Below are 23,426 nucleotides of genomic sequence, written 5' to 3' on the forward strand. Positions count from 1 at the left end.
CCTCCAGCACATCCACATCCCACCCAGCCTGGTGCTGTCAGGAACTGCCTGAGGGGCCTGGATCCCCCTTTTGGTGAGGATGTCAAACAGGCCTGGCCAGCCCTGATCCCATGGGAGCCCCCCTGGTGCCAGCCCAGCCGGGTGTCCCTCCATGTCCCACCGCTCCCAGCCCTGCCCTCAGCCCGTTCCTCCCCCGGGCACAGGGCCCTGTCCATGGGCAGCCAGTTCCTCCAGGAGATGCTGTGGGAGAAGGTGTCAAAGGCTCTGTGAAGCCCAGGCAGACACATCCACAGCCTGTCCCTGAGCAGCTCACCTTGGCACAGGTGGAGATCAGCTTGGTCAGGCAGGACCTGCCTCTCCTAAACCCAGGCTGGCCGGGCCTGATGCCCTGGCTGTCCTGTCCCTGCTGCTGGTGGCACTCAAGGTGACCTGCTCCATGGCCTCCCTGGCATTGAGGGCATGTGACAGGCCTGTAATTCCCTGGATCCTCCTTCTGACCATTCCTGTAGATGCGTGTCACATTTGCCAACCTCCAGGGAACACGGACATCCCCAGTTCTCCTGGAGTGCTGGTAAATGATTGGAAGTGGCCCAGTGAGCTCTCAGCACCCCGGGTGGATCCCATCCCACCGCTTGGGAGTGTCCAGGTGTTCTAGCAGCTCACTGACTATTCCCTCGTGGATTATGGGGGTAACATTCTGCTCCCATTCCTGTGCTGCAGCTCAGGATGCTGACCAAACAAGGTAAATGTACTGCCCAGTATTCTTCCTAATGAAGTTTGTCTTTGAAAAGATATAAGTGCATATGCTTGGAAAAAAAATGCAGGCAAAGAACGTCTAGACGCAAATGAACCAGAAGGTAACTACAAACCACTTGTAAAACACTAATGTGGCAAAAAACACCTACATCTCAAATGCTTGCAAATAAGAGTCCAAGTAAGCCAACCACAAAAATATTGATGTGTTTCTACTTGCTAACTAAGATTTTTTTAAAGTGCCAGATAATATTTATAATGTGATAATATACTCTCATTTAAAAACATTTAAAAATATTTAAAAATATTTACTTTAGGAAATTAAGAAAATCTAGACCAATGCAATGTGAATTAGAACAATAGTTCAGTTACTTTTCTAGTTAAAGGCATTAAATCGGTACATCTTTATAATTTTACACAGTGCAATATGATTAAGCCTTACTTAATGACTTTCTTATTTGGGACGTGCTACAGTGAACACCTGACAGTACAAATCAGTGTTATCAAAATTATACATAAGAACTGGGGGATAGGAAGATGTGAAACAAGTGATATAGTAGGGGAAAAAAAAGATTGTCACATTTTTGAAACTATCTTTTTAACCTACAAGCATTTGAAGTTGTTGTAAGTACAAAAATTAGTAAACTTTTAACCACTATAAAAATTCATAGTTTTAACTCACAAATCCAACATGTGCATTTACACATAGCTTACACAAAACATCCCAAAAAGGCAAACCACATCACAGCCCTGTTCTCCTTTCCTTAGAGAAACTTCTCAGCCAGCCTAATCTGGAAGACACACATCTTCAAGACCATCACAAGGATTTCAAGTCTCTTATTCTGTTTTCTTTGCTGTTTTTTTCTTAGCACCCTCATGCTGCTCAGAAGGCTGGTCACAGACTGAAGAGCCATTGGAAGATGTGGCACTTTCACCCTTCACTTTGGAAGGTGTCTTTTGTGAGCCAAAAAACATTTGGCAGACTGCCGCCTCAATGGGAGCAAATGGAGAAGTTGCACATCTTGTCAACATCATTTTTACCTATGGAGAACAAGGATCAAGTTACAATAAAAGTTGTGATGGCTTCACAAGTAAACAAGCTAAAAGCAGAATGGGTGTATGGCATTTTTAACTTTCTACACAAGCATGAGGCTGTGCAATCACCAACAGAATTCTGCTCATTTTAGCTGAAACTGGGCAAAGAATGCTGTTCTTTCTGACCAACACTCTTCACACAGCTCTGAAGGGGATCTACAGGGACGTCAGAGAGGGATTTTTCCTCAGGAACTGTAGCAATAGGACAAGGGGGAATGGTAAAGAGGGGAAATTTGAGCTGGATTCTAGGAAGCAATTCTTTAGTGAGGGTGGTGAGATACAGGTTTCCCTGAGATGTAACTTGTCACAGACATCTTTTATGAAAAATCCTTTCCTTGGGATTTTTCCTCCTGAGAAGCTGGGAGGCCTCAGGAACAAAATGTAAACAATGGTTATCTGCTGCTGTGGAATGTAACAGGTGCATCTGTGATTGGTCTCATGTGGCTGTTTCTAATTAATGGCCAATCAGAATCAGCTGGCTCGTTCTCTCTGTCCAAGCCACAAACCTTTGTTATCATTCCTTCTTTTTCTATTCTTAGCTAGCCTTCTGATGAAATCCTTTCTTCTATTATTTTAGTATAGTTTTAATACAATATATATAATAAAATAATAAATCAAGCCTTCTGAAACATGGAGTCAGATCCTCATCTCTTCCCTCATCCTTAAACCCCTGCAAACACCGTCACAGTTGCTGATATCCCAACCCTGGTAATGTTCAGGACCAGGCTGGATAAAGCCTTGACAAGCCTGGCCTTGTAGAAGATGTCTCTGCCCATGGTAGGGGGATGGAACTGGATGATCTCTGAGGTTCCTTCCAGCCCTTAGCATTGTATGACTCTATGTTTCCGTGAGCGATACACAAACAATGTGCATAAAAAACTCTCTGCAAGATTAATCATCCTGAGAGTAATGGCACACATTTAAGGTGAAGACCAACTTTTATGTGCAAATTTTGTGCCTTTTTCAAACTGAAAAACTAAACTGAGTGGCTTCCTTCCACTTAAATTGGAAGAATGGAATGTGCAATTCAATTTTGAATGTATAATTCCATAATCAGACTTTAATTAGAAGTCCTGACAGCCATATTCATTCCATAAAGTGCAGAGATTTAGGCGGGCACCCCTTAAGACACGTAATTTGGAATCAGAATTGAAAAACCTGTTTTTCAGATCTGGGTACTGGACAAGTTTATAATGCAACAGTTTCTACAGCTTTCAGAGATGTGACAAGTTTCTGGGAGACATTATTAAAACTATACCAGATACACTGTTGCTTTATTAGTTTATTTGCTAAGTGGGCGCAAGTTCCTGACTGCCAGTACAACCATCAAGGTAAGGATTTAGTTCTCCAGTGCAGCTGGACAGCCAGCTCCTGTGGACACCTGCAATTTCTCACTTCCAGAATAACATTCCTCTCCTTCATTCCCAGCATCCACAGTTCAACAATGCCTTTATCATTTCAGATGGAAAATCAAGGACATAAGCTTCAAGTCTTGGTTCCCTACAGTTAACTTCTGCAGAATTAAACTTGTCAGCTCCTTCCCAGAAAGGAGACTGGCAAGCACACTTCCACACATTCTCTGGTCTGTTCAACACCAGCTCTGAAGCTGTTAAAATTGCCAGATATCTGCTAACAGAGATTATGTTCTCTTATAAACTAGTAATCCAGAAGAAAGGCACCATCCCGGAAATGAACAATACAGGAGGGACTGAAGACTTCAATAGAGAAGTAGTGTCTATTTTATTACAAAATAGTTACACCTACTTCAAAGTAGTTTTGGTATGCATTCCCTTCCCACGCAAACACTTATTTTGTGAACATTTTAAATCAAATGAGAATCCAGCTGGTTTGTTTTACAGACCCACTGGCAACTGCATAGGTACACACAAAAGACAGAGAACAGGAGAATTTCTTTCTACAAGAATAAGCTTTTTTTTTTTTTTTTGAGATTACAGACATACAAAGCCTGGAATATCAAGTACTAAGTGCCAAAATTCCTGATTTTTTTCTTTTCCTCCCTGTCCCCTGCATACATTGAACAGAATGTTCAACAGAACAGGTCTTCCATTCTGCTCATATCCAGAACTCTAAACACATTTCTTCAGCAGAAGCTGGCCTTCCCATCAAGCAGCATGCATTTCAACAATTAAATAAAATATCTGCTGTTATTTGGTCACTAGCAACTTTCAAATTCTTACCTTGAAGACAACAAGAAAGATGGTGTATAAAAACACAAGGTTGTGTTTTGCTATTGGCAAGTACTGTCTGCGTTGCAGGGTGAAAAGAACTGCTCCTATCAAAGTTACCTTCACAGGGCTAGAAATCAAACAAAGAATGTTAATTTCTCTTCTCTGCTCTACAGTGGAAGCTGCCTGGAAAGCAACTCATGTTCTTAAGTGTGCAAAATAATTATTTCTGAATAGAACAAGTGAAAACTTGTGGTAACTGTGGTAAATCCAAAATCCAGCTTTAATTAAATTAAGATTTTCATGTTATATAATATTACTACACTTTCTGTCCATAAATCATCAAGTCCAGCACTGCTTCAGACATCCAACAAACTCCTATTTGACAAATACTCCTCAAATCAATGCTCCTATTCAGACTTTATATGTCTTTGATTCTCTTCTTCCTCTCCCAATATATCTTATTGAAGAGTTAAATTACAGAGCTCACACTACTTGGACTAGACATAAAAACAGGTTCCTATACCATACTCGAGGAGTTAGTTACTTCAAGGTGTTGAAGTCCAAGTCCAAGTCTTGGTCCAGTGTAAGACTCCAGCAGCTGTGGGGCCGTATCAGCTTAAACGTGACTGGAGCCAGGCCTGTATTAACAGGTTTTGCCAACACAGCTGCGCTGACCTGAGACAGGCAAAGATTTCCACTCTAATTCCAGTTTACAGCAATCTTTGTTGTGGTACTAAATCCCTTCCTAGGTATGCAGCCAGAAAGCAAGAGATCTTTGGTCAGTTATCCAGAATTCTGTGCATTTCTTAATCTGCATGTGACATGTACAGGTGACATTCCTGTTATCACAGAGCACCTATTGGCGATCTGTTCTTCACTGTCTTTTCAGGAACCAAAAAACTACACCAAATTCCTGCTCAAGAAGCCCAAAAAACAACACTGTGTACACAGGCATCTCATCCATTTGCAATATGTTTGATGTTTTTAACTCTGTAACTTAGTTCAATTCAATGCTCTTAGGACTTATACATAAACAAGACTTTTGAAATTTTTTTTCAGTTACTTTGAGCCATACCCACAGTGGAGAAGGAGAATATATGCAAGCGATGCCAATCAGTAAGCATTGTTCTGGTGTTGCACCTCTAAAGACATTTTTATTTGTGTCTGCAGTGCTATTTATGACAGTCACCTTTTCTTTGTAAGTTTACTTTCAAGACTGCCATTTAGGCCCTGGCAAGAGAAAGAGAAACTCTAAATACTTAGAATTTCAGAAAAAGCCAACAACTAACACAACGCACAAAAAGTTGAAATATTGCCAAAGAGAAGGCTACAAATGTCTCTCCTGTTATTCTGTGTCTAGGGGTGGCTGCTGAAAGGCAAGATAGCTTTTTAAAAAAATAAAATTATTATTTTTAAAGACCTGACTGTAACCTGGGAAAGATCAAAAGAATTTTAGGAAATTATCACAGTGACCTTATCTTGACTTACAATAATAGCTTGTGGCTTTCCAGCCTGTTTCAATTCTCATTTTACAGAGAAAACCAGGAGGCATGTAATATTCCTCATTCTTTGCTCCTGCAAGAGAAGTAACTTTTCCCATCTTGCAGGTCATTTCTGCTATACTGAATAACCAATTTGTACTTTCTCAAATAATTGATGTCTTTGGAGGAAAATAGCACTAGCAGCAAAAGTAAGAGTGCCAGTGTTCAAAGGAAGCCATCTTAGTGATGCTCAGAAGATACACCAAAATTCACTTGTGTATTTCTAGTACCACTGTGCTTTCATTTTGGATAGAAGACCATGTCCCTGCAAGACAAACTGAGCCAAAACTGCTTTCTAGCAACTCTCCACTAGGTATTTACTACTTTCTGATAGGTTTTTGTTGACTTCTCTTCCCATTTGCAGCTCTTGGGCTGTGAACATATAATGATTAAAACATCTTCTAAAAGTCCCAAAGTTCATTGTCCCATCTTTCAAAGGATACACACCAAAACAGAGTACAAATATGTCCTAAGGGTTGGGTTTTTGGGGTTTTTTTTTGGCTTCAACCACTGAAAGTAAACATCCACACCAAGAGCCAGCAAAACAACAGCTAACTTGTTGCAGGTTTTTAAAAAAACTTACTAGGACATGTGCAGGAGCTCATTGGTTTCAGGTTTCCACAGTCCTCTCACCAGCTGCTCAAAGTTGGAAATTAAGCCACCACCAGCACCTGAAATTGCAGAGATTTATAGCAAGTTTCCATTGACTGCTACCACTGCTATGCCACTGCTCCCAGAAAAACTCATGACACCAGGTGCTAAATGTGGCACCAAAGCCCAGACTTAAAAGACTTAATCCAACCTCTTATGCAAGACTCAAACAACAAACAAGATGCAAACAAGACTCAAACAACAGGCACGAGACCTCAGGGGCTGAGATACTCAGCAAGAAGCTCAGGTCTGCCTGTAAGTGACAGCATCTGAACTGATGCAATCATCACATTCACATGTGTTGCTTTCCACAGCAGCACAGAATCAAGCAGGAACAGGAGCTGCACAACTACTTTCTGAAGGGACCCTGATGGTGTGGCTGCAAATACAGCTGTCAGGAAGGTGGCTTCCAGAATTCCAAATGGCAGGCAGGCGACAAGGGCTATCCCCATATTAAAAACCAAGTCCCCATATTAAAAACCTAAGATACCCAGTTCTCTTCTTCAGCCTCATGCAAGGCAATAATGTTGTTGGAAAGTTCAGCAACAGCTACACAGAAGATTTACTTCTTTATTGTCATCAACTGCCCATTCTGCAAGCTCTCGTAAGACCTTCTGAAGGGAAGTCCCCTCCAAGTCCTTCAATGTCACCCTTAATTCAGGCAGAAAATCTGCAGCACAGGCTTTTTCCTTCAGGGGACATCAGACTGCATCAGGACTACCATGCCCAGCAGAGCAAGGATGGTGCTACAGTTCTGCTGTAGGGGCTAGACATTTAAACACCACCCCAAAAAACCCCAAACCCTCAGAACAAGATGCTGTGCATGTTACCTCTGGCCCAGCCCACAGCCACCATGATAAGACAGGCATCTTTGTAGACAGTGTCTGCATGTGCAATGCCATCTGTGATCTTCCAGGTCCTTGTCACTTCTTTCATCCCTGCCACCAGAAGACGAAGAGGCAGAAAGGAAAAGCAGCGGCAGAATATGTCTTCTGGGCAGTAAAACACTAGATACCTGAAAATCATCAGGAAAAAAACAGTAGTGACATTTTTGCTAAGGAATTATCTTTTCATAATCTTTAAATATGTTTTTGGAATGTGTCTAGCAATGCCTGATATACTACTGACAACTCAAAGTCTCGTGACACACATCTTGGAACAAATTTGAAAAGCCTCTGAGCGCACCTGAGCTTTTGCACCAAAACCAAACACTACTGCCACAGAGAAAAACCTGTTCAAGTCCATGTGAAACAGTTTTACATTTTTCCAATTGTTCTGCACCTTATATATCTGCACATTTTTATAATTCAAGTCATTAAAGTGGTATCTGATTGACTTTGTGTGGTTTCAGTTTATCTTGTGAGTTACTTTTTGTTTAGTTTGGTGTAGGGGGGTTGTTTTGTTTTGGTTTTTTGTTTGGGATTTTTTTTTAAATAGAGTTACAACAGGGTGCTAAATTAAATGCTGACTCTGTGCTTCCAGACTGTAGGTACCTGGAATTATATAACTTCAGCAAGAATGCCTCCACTAGTTAATGTCATACTACATGAAATGCACGGCTATTTTTAAACACATTTAACATCCTAGTACTCACCAATTCTAGCTTTTACAGCTTGCCAGTTACAAGCACATTTCTTTATTCAAAGCATTGAAAGAACACTACACAAAATATCTTTGATCAACTTGCTTTTAAAACCGAGTAAAGATGGCTAACAGTTAAATCCTAAGCAACAGTAAATTCTAAAAGATTAGATTATGTAGTGTTTTATTATATGTCTTCAATAATAAATAAAATTCAGTTCTTACTGAGACATTCACAAAAACCCAATCAAGATTAAGTATGTTGATTAAGTTATCTTAAGTAGATTATTTCAGCACAGGAGTAAGAGTAAAAATTGCATAAGAGCAGAGAAAGTGTTTAAAAAGAAGGATAAATTTTGTTTTCTTAAAAAAAAAAAAAATAAGACACTGCGCCTTGCTTTAAGGTTTTTGATCTCAATCCTGCCTACCAAGAATTTCTGAGGCCCTTCCCTTTATCTCTTATTGTAAAGATAAAGATATTGTAAAGATGCCTCTGTATGCAACCAGGCTTCAGCTGATATGAAGCCAAAGATGTAGAGAAAGGATGTATTTTACAGGCTACTGCAAAAAGCCATTTAAGCCACCTGCTCACCAATTCACACCAGAACTAATTTATATCTGCAGAATGTGGGTTTAGGACCCTGAAGCACTGGTGACAGGACTGAGGCTGGCCCTGAAGGCCCTCCACGGCATTCCTGCCTGTAATCTCTGCTGACAGCAGATGCCGCTGTCCTACAGACTATTCAGGAGCATTCCTCAAGCCCAGCACGACTCCACTCACTTCCCAGTCCCAAGTGTGGCTTGAGGAATTCCTTTGTGCACGATCTGGGACCAGGAATTAAGGTCACTACACTCAGGAAGAGGGGACTTCATAAAGCTGGAAGCTTAAAACGTTTTGTAACATTCACAGCTGCTCAGTAAAACCTCCTTTAATTTCTGCACAGCAAATCACATTTGACCACGGTGAGTTAAGAGAAATCCTGCTCTCTTCAAGTGTACTCCTAGCTCATGTCACTTGAAACAAGCAATGAGTCTGCCCACATCAGACTGACACAACCAGAGGCAAATTCTGTTAATAATTCATTAATAATACATATTAATAATGTCACCAAATTAAATGTGTCATCTTCTACTACAACACAAAGACTATAAAACTAATACATATACCCAGACAGATAAAAACACTTGTTTTCATTTTAATGAATTTACAACTGTAAAACTTATGGGGCAAGTGGAACTAAAGGATTTTAAGCAGGTCAGACTATCCAAATATAGTGATTGAGATTTCTAAACTCAAAACCCCACTGCTGCTCATAACTTTTGCTAAGTTTGAAGTTTTCTTCAAAGATCAGTTTCTGGAACAAATGAACTCCACTGGAAGACCACATTTCTATGAAAATAACTCCAGGATGGTTTTTTTACACTACAAAACAGGCCAAAATGCCTAATACTTGATGCAATCATACAATTCAGTTAGCTACTGTCTTCCACCACAACACCTGCCCTCCTGGGACTGAATGAAATACAGAAAAAAAAAGTGTCTGGTAGTAGGAACTGGAGGAAAGATGTGTCTTGGAACCTCAGTTACAGGAAAAGTCAAAATTTTTACATCAGCCAGGTTCTGATCTTCAAGAACTACTTTTTAAAAACTTGATTGCATTTATGACATATCTATATTCAGTAAATCAGCAATTGAATAACTTTATTAAAAAGTAATGTTTGCAGCTGTTTGACCAGGAATACTAAAAAAACCTAAGACAAGTCTAATCTAGCAACAGAGCATTTGGTTACACAACAGGCTGTAAGAGTTGCTCTCTGTTCCCAGAGAACAAGATCATAGAGAATGATCCTGGATGAAGAGACAGCATCCAAATCCACATTTTTAAGTAAAAATACATGCAACCTTGATGGTGTCAGTTTACAGCATACAGCTTCCTTAGAGCCAGTATCACTCATCTTACCCAGCTGCGGCTGCTTACCAGACTGAGGATGCCAGTAGAATATTTATGGTCTTTGCCAGAAATGCTACTGGAGGTTCACCAAGCATCAAGGAGGACAAAACTGAGCCCCCAAAGCAATAAAGCATTGCACTAAACCAGCAGGCCAAGGGACTTCGGACCGACACTTCCACAACTCCTGTGGGGAAAAAAAACAACAACATATAACTTTCTGCATAAACAGAAATGAAAACTGGAGAATAACATCATGTTTTAAAGGTCAGTATTTTTCAGTTTAGTTCCTTCGGGTAATGAAAAATTCTCTAGCAAACAGCAGGCTCTCACAGGAAAATTTTCCAGAAATACAAACCTCAGGGTAGGGTGACTTTAACTCAAACTCCTAAACAGAAGTGAAAGGCTGACACAAAGTGTTCTCTGAATATCTTTTGTGCATTAGTTTGTTATATCTAGATACCAAGAGGAAAAAGCTTTCAGAGCATAGCAGTGAGGTCTTGTTGTTAACAACTTGACACAGGGACACAGTTGCTTTCAAATTTGTATTAAAAACACCTAAGTGGCTAATCTAAACAGGATTGATGGCATTTTGGAGGGTTATTTTACGAATTACATTTCTGTTTTTGAGTGTTCCAAGAATTCAAGGTGACTATTTTCTCTTCTTTTCTCATAATATCCTGCTGTGACTGCTGGCCAAAACTGCATCCAAGATAATTATCAAATCGTTTTCACCTGCACTCTTGAAGAGAGGGAGGGAAAAAAGGTTACCATGAACTATAATAATAAATGTAAATTTTCCTCATTATCAAAAGGTTGACAGTTTGTTAATTTCATCATCTTTAAAATGAACTATCATTTTAAAGTGCAAGTTAACAATGCCTAAAAGAGTACATAATATTCAAAGATTATACTGGAGGTAATGGAAAGCATTAACCATTTTCAGAGGAAAAAAACATTTTACCAAAGCTAGAAATATGCTCAAGTAGTTGTTTTGACTATTTCCTTCCACTTTAAAAGTTCAGGATTGCCAAAGCTTCCCCTTTACACTTGGTTCTGAGCTGTTTGCCTGAACAAGTTTAATTTTCTGTAGTCCAAAGGCTACAAGTTCACAAAAGTTCCAAAGTTCACAAAAGCACTACTGTCTGCCCCAAAATGAAATCTGACTTCTGTTCCCAATTCAGAGTAGCTTGGGTTTATCAGGCATTTCTGTGGGAAAAGAAGCTCCTACCAAAGATGAGAGGCTCAAACATTTAAAAAGGCATACAGCACTCTCAATTCATTCAATGCATTAACAAGTTTAGGTTTTAGTGTTCCATTTTAGTGCTGGCATAGATATCAAGTACTGCAGCACTATCTAAATGCCCATAAAACACCCAGTTTATAAAAATGAGCACTCCTCAGCGTTACAGAACACTTGAATATAAAATAACATCTCTTTCATTTCTAACTATTTTGCAATTTATTTTTCAAACTGCAGTACCTAGTGCTCCAAGTTAAGACACCTGCAAATTATTAATGGCTTGTGTTTACTACTTTTGGAGTAGGTTTAAAATTAGGTCTCTGTTCTCTCTTCAGATCCATTCTCCTGCCTTCCAACAATCACCAGCTTCTCCACATTCCCTTTGCCCCAAAACTAGCAGCAAGTGGTTTTCAGTTTTGAGGGCACATCCAGATTGCCCTCTACCAGTAAGCTCCACAGAAATGCAGGTAAATTTCTTCATTTTACAAGTAAAAGGTCAAGAAACTGGAACCTCTATTGCACTTCAAGATTTTTCTGTTGATCAGCACTAGAAATGGCTCAAATGCCAGTTTTTAACAAGGTTATATCCTTGCTTCCTAACAAGGAATATACATAATACAGAAGACAATGAGGCAAAAAAAGTTGATAATAATTTAAAGATCATCTCAGCACTGCTACTTAAATTATTGTTAGGGTGTAGCCTTTCAGAAGACAAATTCAGTTTTAAGTAGGTCACATGTTTTTATACAAAGTGGTCATTTATATTTGTCCTCTGATGCATCCTCTAAAATTAATGAGGCACCACACAACCACGCAATGGTGGATCTGCCAGAAGGCCGCCAGCCCTGCAGATGTACACTTGAGAAAGTCAGGGAAAGGTTTCAAAACACAAGGACTGATCTTGAATATGCTCTTAAGAATTGCTCCTGAACAACAGTAACATTAAAAAATAAACAAACAAAACCGAGGAAAAAACACCAAAAAACCCAAAATAAAACACCAAAACAAACACACAAAAATACACGAACAAACAAACAAAACAAACCCTTACCAACTAACTATTTCTAGTAGGAATATAACCTAATAGGATTATATCTGCTTTAAACTTTTCTGCATGTTCCAAATAGGCAATAATGCACACCACACACACAACTAGTGAGCCCACCAGGAGGATTTGTACACATTTTGTCTAGTACCCCGTTCAACCACATAGAACATCATTAGTTAAGATAAAGGTTTTATATAGACAGACTTAACAGAGAAAAACTATGCTGAAGAGAAATTATTTCTCTTCAAATCACCTCAAACAGATCATAGAAAAACGTCAGGAACAAACCAAATATGACACATCCTCAATCACCAACACCTTTTGCTGTCCCTCCATCCCATAAAAAGAAAATTGGCTGTTCTACAACTGGCTGGAGTTACAAGAAAGCAACTCCTAAGCCATCCTCAAAGCACTAATCAAGAACTCTTCTTTTAAAACACACAGAAAGCAACAAGTTGGTTGTGACTGCTGCAGTTTGCCAGTCACAAGTGAGCAGAAAAGCCTGGCTAGGAGAATTGGGAAAGTCCCAGTTAGTGTGCATCCATCCATGATCCAAATGCCCACACTGAATCTGATTTTAAGCAGTGGGGGTGGGTTGGTATTTTAATGAGGCAGTAATCTGGGATAAAATAAATGTGGCTGTAACTTGACCACAAACTTCTTACATCACCAGGCACTCAAGGCTATCCCGTAATTTCCCTGTCAAATATAGCTACTGTTGTAAGTTTCCAAAAGGAACATAAAGCCTAGACAGCATTAACTGACGATAATATATCCATACTGAGTATTCGTAATAACTGCTATTTCAGTTATGATTTAATACTCAGTTCAAACCACTTGGGAAGTGAGAAACAGGCCAGCAGGCAGTCACCTGGATTACAGTTATTAATTCCAACTATTAGAAAATACTCAGGAGTTCTGAACTACCAGCTATTAAACCGAGAAAAGAAAAAAAAATAGGAGCATGGATCTGACCAGACTTCTGACAGCAATTTTACTTTCCATAAGTGTTGTCTCAAAACTAAAACTAGGCACAGAGGCCTCACATCCTCATCTTTAGGTGTGCCTATTCCAGAGGAAAGTTTAAAAGCATTGCACGACAATGTCAGAAAGTCCCTTTCTAAGTGGAACAGACACATTACACAATGCCACAGCCCAGCACCCGTCAAAAATTTTAGCAGCATCAACAAAGTTTGGTGAAGATTCCAGAATGCATAAGCACTTTACACCAGTCTTCACAGTCTGTTAAGTGCACTTCCTCAGCAGATGGTCAAAATTCACCTTGGAACACTTAGGAACGGACCAAAGAACAAGCTCTCACTTAAACAAACAGCGCAGAGCCCTAGAAGTCTGAGCCAAGCAGCAGCTCCCAAATTTGCCCTAAAATCCCAATCCCAAAAGCCAGCTCAGTTTCCTACACAGTTATCATCTGGGATGCACAGTTACTGTAAACGTGTCTAAACCCACACCACAAGCAGCTTGATTCTAAACACTGAAACAAGGCCAGCGTCTACATTTGTGACAGAAAAAAAAAAAAAAATTAAAAAAAATGGCTTGGAGTTAACAGCCACAGAACCACAGTGTAAACGATTTTCTGGAAGAGAGCATGCAGACTGAAGTGCCATGATGTGCTCTCATACAAAACCTTGTTAGTGGAAGTGGAGAGCTTGCTAAATTCACTTTACAATCCACAGGGTACAACGCTGACAAGTCGCTGGCCCAGGACCGATCCATGAGAGTCCTGAGCTGTTTCCTACAAGGCAGAAAAGGCCTTAACACCCCCCTGCACAAACAGGGTGTGTGAAGGATGTAAACTCTAGCTAATCTCCCCTCTCAGATGCAATTCTGGGCACAGAGATATTGGCCTTGCTACACACACACTTTCTGCATAAACCCAACTTCGAGGGGCCTCACCCCTTTTACTCATCAGACTTCAAAACTGAAACAAACAAACAAACAACTGAATAAAAAAACGTAAAAGCTTTGCAACGAAACTCTTGGTTGATTTCGCCAGCGCCTCTTAACTTCTGGAAAGCGAGAAAAGCTTTGGCTGGGTGTCTTTAGCGGGCAGTGAGACAACGCTTATGGACAGACGGGCTAATGCAGGCGGCAGACAATCCCATTTGCACGGCCACGGGGTAACCCGGACAGCAGCTCCCTTCGGAGCCCCATCCTCACCCTGCCGGGGCCGGGCACACCCCGGGACACACGGGAGAAACACCGGGATCCGCATGGGGGGTGTGGGGTGTCCGCCCCGTCCCGCCTCGCCCCGCTCACCCCGCTGCTCCTTCAGCGCCAGCACGGAAGCGACATAATGCGCCAGGTCGAAGAAAGGGAACATGCGGAGGCGGGAGAAGCTCAGCGGCACCTGCCACAGCTCCATAGCCGGGCACGGAGCTCCCGGAACGGCTGCCCGGCACGGGAGAGCCCTGCGGACGCGGCTTGGCCCTGCCGGCCGCCGTCAGAGCGGGGCGGGGCGGGCGCGGCGCCTCACGGGGCTGTCCCTCCCTCAGCCCCGCGGCTCCGCGCTCCGAGCCGCCAGCCCTGCCTTTTGTTTGCCTTTTTTTGGTCAGAATGCTGATAGTCCTGCACCGTGCACAGTTTGAGGTCGGTTGTGGCCTCCCTCAGAGCCCCTGTTGTGTTTGTGTTGTTTCCCTGCGCACTTTGTGCACAGGTCGCTACACTCACCCAGATACAATTTATTTTCTCTTTTTTTTCTTTCCTGTTGAATATTTCTGAAACTCATTAAGAGCATTACCAACGTGTACGGTCGGTTCCACATGTGGTCTTTCCCAGGTTGATGCTGTCTATCAGTTGCTGAGGGTATTAATGTACACCAGACGCTGCCAGAGCTCAGCAGAAACGCTTTAATGCATCTTTACACCCATTTTGATAGCGAGGGCTAACTTTGCCTCCTTAAAGTTCTATATCCAGTGTTGCACCAATCCCACAGTATTTTCAGCAAAGCTATTTTCCTCGTGAACTGCCCAAGTGAAACATTTTTGAAGATCTGCTAACTCCAATATACATGACATTTGCTTTTTCTTTGTTCACCAGACTCGGAGGGCCTGAAGGAAATTCGTGTAATGAGGATGGTTGGGGTTGGAGGTGCCAGGAAAATTAATCCACAAACACCAGAGGTTTATGTCTAAAAAGAAGACAGAGGAGTCCTTTTACTTTATTCAAATAAAGGGAGAGGCCATGGGGCATTCCCCAGGGATCTCACATTTTGGAGGACTCAGCCTCCTTTTTATCCCAATTTCCTGGCTACATTTCCCTTCTCTCCCCATTTCTGAGGTACTTGAGAGGTTCTGACTCCCCGAACACCTGATACCAAAGATTTCCCCTCTGATGCATAACCCTCCCTTTTAGTTTTTAATTCTTATGGAATTTAGGGGTTTTTCTTCCTCATTGTTTCTTTGGTCTTTCAATGTCTAATTTCATTTATCAGCAAACCTAAAGTTTATTTGTAAAAGCAAATATCTTTTTCCATTCACCAACCAGTGGAATTCTTCTCATGGTTTCTTTTATCTCCCAATGCTGGTTTTATCCACCAGCAGACCCATAGCTTGTTTGTAAAGACAAATCCACTGTTCTTCTCAGAGAGGATCTTAAAAACTCATTCATGGGCAAGAATACCTTCCACAATCCCAGGTTTCTCCAAGCTCCATCTAGCCTGTCCTTGGACACTTCCAGGGATGGGGGAGCCACAGCTTCTCTGGACACCCTGTGCCACCCTGTCTCACCACCCTCACAAGGAAAAATTTCTTCCTTATATCTTATCTAGATCTATTCTCTTTCAATATGAAGCTGTGAAGAACGCCAATCACTTGTTTTTAAAATTTTTAAAAGTTTAATGATAATAAAATGGTTATTAAAATAGCAATCTGATTAGAGTAATAATAATTTGGATAGTTTGAATTAGGACAATATGAGACAATAGAAACAAAGAGTTATGGACGTCCGGGTACCTTTTTCTGGGCAGCACAAGCCTGAAAAAGGATCCACGTTAACAAAGGATTAACCCTTAAAAACCGTAACCTGTTGCATATTCATACACCTCATACATGATGCATAAATTCCATGCAAACACAGGATTCTGTCTGGGCAGTGTCAACTTCTTCCTCTTAATCCCAATGGCATCTTCAGGATTGAGCAAGGCGGGAAGAAGTTCATTTCTTCTGATAATGGGGCAATAAATTCCCTTTCTCTGATAGCAGTCCTGTGGCTGCTATCTTGGTTCAAGTCCTTTCTTTAAAAAAAAGTATTCTACATAGCATAGTTTCTATTTTAACCTTATGTTATACCCTAAAACTATACTTAACCCACTATTTAAGAGAATTAATACAGCATAACTTTCTAACACAACATATATAATGTTCATTTTAATATTTGCAAAAAGCCAATCATAAAATACACATTTTTCACAAAGCAATTCCCCCCTTGTCCTCTCACCTCATGCCCTTGTAAACAGTCTCTCCATCTTTCTACAGGCTCCCTTCAGTTTAGTAGTTTGTGAATTTTTGGCTGGTTCTCCCTACTGAATTTTCTCTGAACTGTTTGTGTCTTTTCCATTCAGCTTCCACATGGTGGTGAAAAGAACTTTTAAAGGCTCCAAGTTTTGCAAGTTTCCAAGTTTCCAATGCTCCAAGTTTCACTGTATGGTGAAGTTAAGCAAAGCAGACTGAAGATGTGCAGCTTTCACAGGTGCTCTTGAACTTGTTCTTTGCCTACCAAGAACTAATTTCAGGAAATAACTGAAATTGTAGAAGCATTCTGGCGAAAAGGTTTATGCCACTCAACATAGCAAACACTTGAACTTTTCCCAGAATACTTTCAGCTTGCTATGAATAACGAGCTTTTATTTTCATTGATTTGCCTTTTATCAGTACCATATTCGCAAATAAGTTCCTATTCTCAACGTCTCTTCCTTTCTGTGCATCCAGTGACTCATTTGCTCCCTGAGAACTGACCCATGTGCATGCAGCCCATTTCTATTTCCTGGCCATTTCCATCTTCATTTCATCTACATGAAGAGATTTAGTCAAAGTGATCTCTTACTCCCCATGTCATTAACAAATCTAATTCTTATTTTCTGTCCTGCAGACTCAGAAGCCAGAGTTTGTTTTCCAGAGCAGAATATCGACTTGTCCCAGTTTAGAGGTAATTAGACATAATACATTTCTGTAGCAGAAATGAGTTCAGCATAATTTCGTTTCCCCCTGAGCAGGGCTCTGTGTCCGTGCAGCTGCAGCCACGGAGCTACTGACGGGATTTAAAACGATGTAATCATTTTCACTCCTTGCAGTACTGGTTTATCCCCACCGAGTGGCATCCGTTTCATTGCTAGGCAGTAAAAACTACTCAGGCTATCTCGTGTATGATCGTAGAAGGAGAGGGAGGGAAATTAAAATGGCAGTGACCGCAAGGAACCTGCGGTGACACAAAAAAAGTCACAGTTTGGGCCAGCAACATCTGCACTGCAGCCACCTCTGTGCCTGCAGCTTGTGTAGAGATACCCAAATTCTTGAACATGCCAGCACGTTCAACATGCAACAGCACTCCGCTGGTGCTGTTTTGAAGCAGATCAGCAATACCTGCCTGAACTTTCAATTTTTAGTCAGGTCCTCAAATACACAACACTGCACTGTCACTGCACCTGAAGTGTTGCTCTCCAAAGCAGATTTATGCTGATTTGGGGTAGGGTAAAGTTAATTTCCTTCCCCGAGGCTGGTGTGGGGCTGTGTTTTGGATTTGGGCTCAGCTCAGGGGTGATGATCCAGAGATGTTTTTGTCATTGCTGATTGAACAAAGCCAAGGGCTTTGCTCCTCCTCATGCTGAGAAGACCCCAAGTGACCCCAGGGATGTTCCAGACCATGTGACATCATGTTCAGTGTATAAAGTGGAGGAGAAAGGAAGAGAGGACATTTAGAGTGGTGGCATTTGACCTCCCATGTCACTGCTCTGTGTGAGGGGACCCTGCTCTGCTGGGAATGGCTGACCCATGCCCAACCATGGGAAGCAGGGAATTCATTACTCGTTTTGCTCTGCTTGTGTGAGCAGCTTTTGCTTCCCTTATTAAACAGTCATTATCCCAGCCTGTAAATTTTCACCCTCCCAGTTCTCTCCCCAGTCCCACTGGTGGGAGAGTGAGGGTGGCTGTGTGGGCTGGGCTGGTGACTGGCGTTAAACCGCACAGAGGTAGCTGGTGTGGAGTTGGGTCTCATGGCAGTGAGGTGGGAAAGCATGTTAACCACCAACCAAACAAGAAAGACATTTTGATGAGTTTTCTACCAGGAAATAAGAGCAGCAGTTTCTCTAAGACTGCTGGTGACCAGAGAGAGATTCCTGTGTGTTCAGGGTGGCATCTTAGCACAGCAGAGAACAAAGGAAGCCACCAGAGAGAAATTAGACCACAGAACACAGTCTGTGTAATAGAAGTAGAATAACAAATAAGAAAACTTAAAATCTGATCAATTTCCAGCTGTCCTGGATATCTCAGCAATAATTTAAAGACAGCAGGGGATAAAACACCTGAAATGATCCTGCTCATCCTTGAGCCAAGCATACAGATGCTGAGAGAACTGTGTCAGTGTGACCTGATGGTATTAGTGTGTAGGCTAGGTACACCTGTCTCTGTGTTAGTGTGTGTGAGAAAAAAATTTTAAGTGGAAGAACAGGTGCCCTTTTCTTCATAAATTAGGAACAGGCTAATAGTGAGACCTGAGCAGCACAATGTGCATATAAGAATTTTTAAAATGGACTGTTGTGTTGTATAAGTGGAAAACTCATTGTGAAATCAAAGCACAAGCCCCTGAACTGACTCTCTTGCCCAAGGAATGTTATCCTGACCTTAAAAAACCCCACTGTAAACACCTGCTGAATAGTTACCCAACTTGCACATTCTTCAGAGTACTTTTCAGCAGGATTATGCTAATTTTTGTGTTTGAAAAAAAAAGGGTCTGTGTACTTGGCATGGAAGTATAGCTGGTGAAGTTGCTGCTTAATGTGAGTTATATTTATTTAGTGTTTTATTTTGTAATATCTGCTGGGGTCCTACAGGCAGTGGCCTGGAGTTCAAAAATACTGCCATAGGGGGAAAAAAAGGAGGAGAACTTCTTTAGTATATTTCATCAGTGTGCCTCAAAACAAACTCTTACTCTTCTTCCCCAATTCAGGAAATTAGGAGTAATCTCTTCTTTTGAATTATTAGGTTAAGATTTTTTATCTTCTGAGAAGATCTCCCAAACTCAAGTCTGTGCATCAAAATCAAATCAAATGAAAATAGTAATCTTTGTCACAATATGGAAATGGACATTTCCACATTTCCACATTTCTCTTCTCTCAGTCCACCACATTTGTGATTTGTAGCCATGTGCCACACTGCTGTCTGTCCCCTTCCAAACAAATTCTTGCTCTGCTCCACAGTTTTCTGCCTCGTTTCCCTGTTTTCCAACAGTTTTACCCCCATCAAGCTGCTTACTTTGATCTTGTAGAGCATTTTCCTGTCTCCTCTCTCACCAGCACCATATATTCATCAACCCTGCATGTTTCTTTCAGTGTCACTCCCCACTGCTTGCCTGGTTTTCTTGCTTTCTCCATGACATCCAGAGCATTTACTCGTGGCTTAGTACACCTGTCAGTCTCCTGTCTGTCTCTGAAAATCTGGCTGTTCATTCCACTTTTGTCACCTTATTTGTGCATGCCTTCTATCAAAACTCATAAACTCAGGCCCCACCTTTACCTTTCTGCACCTTCCAGCTTCATCACTCTGGCTACCCTCCTTCTTTTCCAGTTTTTCTGCAGAAGGTCAGGTCCTGTCTCCTTTCAGATTTTCTGAGAAAAAAAAAAAACACCTAAATCATAGGAAGTTCAGAGGGCCAAGCTTCTCCTAACTTAACATTACTCTGGCTTATTTTCCTTGCATGCTGGTTAATGCCAAGGTAAATGATGTTGTTTTTTTTAAACTGAGCCATGGTGTTCTTTGACTTACGTCCACCTCAGATCCATCCTCTCTCATACCAGATTGGATTCTCACAAGTCTTTAGGGATCCATTTAAAATTTCTCTTCTCCTGCAGCCTTTGAAGAAGAAACACTGTGTTTTTTCCTAGGTGAAGCCTAGGACTGTAGCAGCTGTAACTAGTTCTGCTGGCTCTACCCAAGAGGTCCCTGGTGCCTGCCTGCAGGTCATGGACACACAAGTAGGCAAAAGTGTGTGCTTCAGGCTCTGGATGTCTACAAAAAAAGTTTATATGTCTATCAAAGAAATACTCCAATATATTATCTCTTTATTGCAGTAGTAAACTTAGTCATGACTTCACATAGAGTTTAATTCAGGTTAACAAAAATTAGGATTCTTGCCTAATTTTTATGCTAGGCCTCTCCCTAGCATATTTTGTTCCTTAACAGTATTCTTTCTGAAAGGAGCTGATTTATAGAGTAGACTTTAACTCTTATTACCTTGTTTATCTCTCTACTGCATCATTAGATATATCCCTTGCTGATTAGTTGGTGGGACTGAGACAAGCTCCAGCCCTCTGTTGATCCAACCACTATTCAAAGGATGCTTTTCCCTGCAGTTGTGACTTTCCCTCAGCAGTGGCGTGCAGGAGTGCTGTGCTTTCACTGTCCTGTAATGTCCCCTGGGTGAGCTTTTGGTGGTTGTATTGACTTGTGGTTCAGCCCCAACAAACACAGAGCACCTCCCTGTCCTCTTAGTAGGTACCTGATTCTCAGGACTGGGTGCTCAATGCATCTCCTGTGTCTTTCATCACTGTAGTGCAACAGTTGTGGGGCTGCTTCATCCAACAGCTCAGAATTCTCTTTTTCTGGAAAAACACATGTCAGTAATAGTAACTGCTAGCTAGTTTCAAGGTTCTAATCAATCACAGCTGGCAATACATTCTTCACACATTCTTGTTACATATTAACATATGTATAATTTAACAGTTTCATGTATCTTAATACTTTCAAATGAGACCAAAGCCCATTGCATTTAACTCCTTGTATATTTTTCTGAAATATTATAATAATAAGCAAAAATATTTCCCTGAAATATTTTTGCTATATTATTATAGCAAAATAAACATCCTTGCTTACTGTAACTCACTATTTCTATTTTTAAAAACCTAGGAAAAGCAGTGGTTTAGGGCAGGTCATCCCTCAGGTCAGGAAAAAAACAAGGGGACAGAACAAGACGTTCTCCTCAAGGTTATGCTGCTTACTCTGTTTATCTGCTTTGTCAAATCCTTGCCAGTCTGGTCTCACCCAAGAGCTGCTGTAGAAGGGAAGAAAAGGATACAGTAAGACCTCAAACAGTACAAATGACAGGCCTCAAACTCTGCTGTGCAGTAAACCCTACTGCATTCAGTGGCTTTTCTGTGTTATATTTATCAGCAGGGCAAAAGCCCAGGTCTTTAAAGTTCATTAGATATCAGTGGATTTTAAGTGTTCCAAGAGCTCCAGGCATCTAGCACTCTGGGAGCATAGGATCTGGGACTGCTGATTGTTCTCAGATTTAAAATTGTTTTCTTAATCAGATCTATTTCTGTGAAATATGACACAGCTCATAAAAATAATGTTTGGTTGGGATCACATCTGATAAGCTTCCCTGCTTCCCAGGGAAAAGAGAGAACACAAGGCACATTTCCATTCATACAGTGAACATAGATGGTTCCATCAACATTTGACAATTTCAAAATACTCTTTATACTTGAATTTAACCTGGTAATCTTACATTTATGATGCATTTTTTCTGCTCTTTTGCTCAGTGGCTCCCTCCATTCACTGTCGTTAAATAATTTTGTTAAATACTGATATAGGTCTTGTAATGCACCACACATTCAGCAAATGAGATCTCAAATAAAGAACAGCAATGCTGGCAAGATATTGCATGTTTTCTACCCTATCAGGTAAACTTCATGTAATACCCTAAGGCAAATGCAACTTAACCCAAGACTGGACCTGAGATGACAGCTTCAGGGTAGTAATTTTTCCTCCTCCATTTGCTTTTATAAAATGGTGTCCAAGGCTATTCTACTTAGGGCTTCAGAACTGAACAAATAGTCTGTTCTGCATGAGAAAGAGGAGCTGTCCTATTTGAGGCAGAGTGCAGAGGAACTGTCTTCCTTCCCTCTCCCATTTTCCCTTGGAATAGCAAAGGATCTGTGGAGATACTTGACGGAGCACAGTCCTCGGCAAACAACTCTAGGTGACATGGCTTGAGCAGGAGGCTAGATCAGATGATCTCAGGAGCTGCCTGCCAATGCAAACAGTTTTGGGATTGCTTTAACCTTGAAAATGTTTTTTTCCCATCCTTTATATTTTTCTTTTTCTCAGAGTTGTTTCCTGACCGATTCCTGCTGCAGCAAAGATGACGTAAAATCAAGCTGGGACTCCATCAGCTCCTGCAGAGGGACAAGTCCAAGCTGAGAGTTGTGAGCTTGTGTCTCCAAAGTCACTGCCCCTTATTCAATAAATTTTGAGTGCATCATCAGTCTAACTGGGCAGATGAGGGTGTGTGTGCTCAGAAGCTGTCTAGTGCCATAGCTACCACCTGACAAACCATTTGTGGACCGTACTTCAACTACTAGATTCTGGGAAGGATTAGTTAAGGAGGGGGAAAAAAAAAAGCAACATTCAGCAGGAAACAGACTTCTCATTGTGCCCCTTCATTGTATATTCTCTGTGTTCCCTTTTCTGCTCAGAGGCACAGGCCAGTTTGGGACACTCTAAATTGTCAAGAGCAGCAAGGGGTTACCCGGAGTGTGCTTTGTTTGGCAATACAGACGGCTTTTTTTGTTAACTGACTTGAACCCATTGTCTGTGCCCCCCCTCCCAAAACCTCTCTCCTGCCCTCACCACCCTTATCCCCAGCCCAGCTCACCCTCCGCAGATCCCCTTACTTTGGGTTCATGAAGTACAAATTAGCATAATCAGATTATCTGCATGGGGTTTTTCAGCACGGAGCTGAAAAGGAAGAAAAGAAAAAGTGGCTCACAAAGAGGAGCCCTGAGGAGGGCAGAGCGGGTGGCATTGCTGCTGTGCTGTGGTGCTGAAAACTTGCACCTGCATAGCAAGCAGATCCTCTTCTCACTGAGGACTCTTAGATGGTATTAAAGCATAGGAATTAATTGGGGGGAGAGTAAGGACACTGAAAGGATGAGAGGAGAGGAGAGGAGAGGAGAGGAGAGGAGAGGAGAGGAGAGGAGAGGAGAGGAGAGGAGAGGAGAGGAGAGGAGAGGAGAGGAGAGGAGAGGAGAGGAGAGGAGAGGAGAGGAGAGGAGAGGAGAGGAGAGGAGAGGAGAGGAGAGGAGAGGAGAGGAGAGGAGAGGAGAGGAGAGGAGAGGAGAGGAGAGGAGAGGAGAGGAGAGGA

General features: G+C 41.5%; 1 protein-coding gene across 1 annotated transcript; it reads right to left on the minus strand.

Moving 5' to 3' along the window:
* Nucleotides 1-90: 90 nt before the first annotated feature.
* TMEM38B (transmembrane protein 38B) lies at nucleotides 91-14,471 on the minus strand. The gene is made up of 6 exons (XM_058823962.1): nucleotides 14,328-14,471; nucleotides 9,790-9,946; nucleotides 7,060-7,244; nucleotides 6,162-6,249; nucleotides 4,047-4,164; nucleotides 91-1,794 (listed from the first exon to the last, which is right to left on the minus strand). The coding sequence occupies exons 1-6, from the start codon at nucleotides 14,431-14,433 to the stop codon at nucleotides 1,591-1,593; spliced, it is 858 nt and encodes a 285-aa protein (XP_058679945.1). The 5' UTR covers nucleotides 14,434-14,471; the 3' UTR covers nucleotides 91-1,590.
* Nucleotides 14,472-23,426: the final 8,955 nt, after the last annotated feature.

Source organism: Ammospiza caudacuta, chromosome Z, assembly GCF_027887145.1.
Source record: "Ammospiza caudacuta isolate bAmmCau1 chromosome Z, bAmmCau1.pri, whole genome shotgun sequence".
Lineage (NCBI taxonomy): Eukaryota > Metazoa > Chordata > Aves > Passeriformes > Passerellidae > Ammospiza > Ammospiza caudacuta.

Excerpts from the sequence above, each read along its gene's own strand:
- TMEM38B (XM_058823962.1), bottom strand. The coding sequence starts at position 14,433 with ATGGAGCTGTGGCAGGTGCCGCTGAGCTTCTCCCGCCTCCGCATGTTC. Across the intron at positions 9,947-14,327 it reads GGCGCTGAAGGAGCAGCGGG|GAGTTGTGGAAGTGTCGGTC; the intron begins GTGAGCGGGGCG and ends TTTTCCCCACAG. Across the intron at positions 7,245-9,789 it reads CTACTGGCATCCTCAGTCTG|GTATCTAGTGTTTTACTGCC; the intron begins GTAAGCAGCCGC and ends GATGATTTTCAG.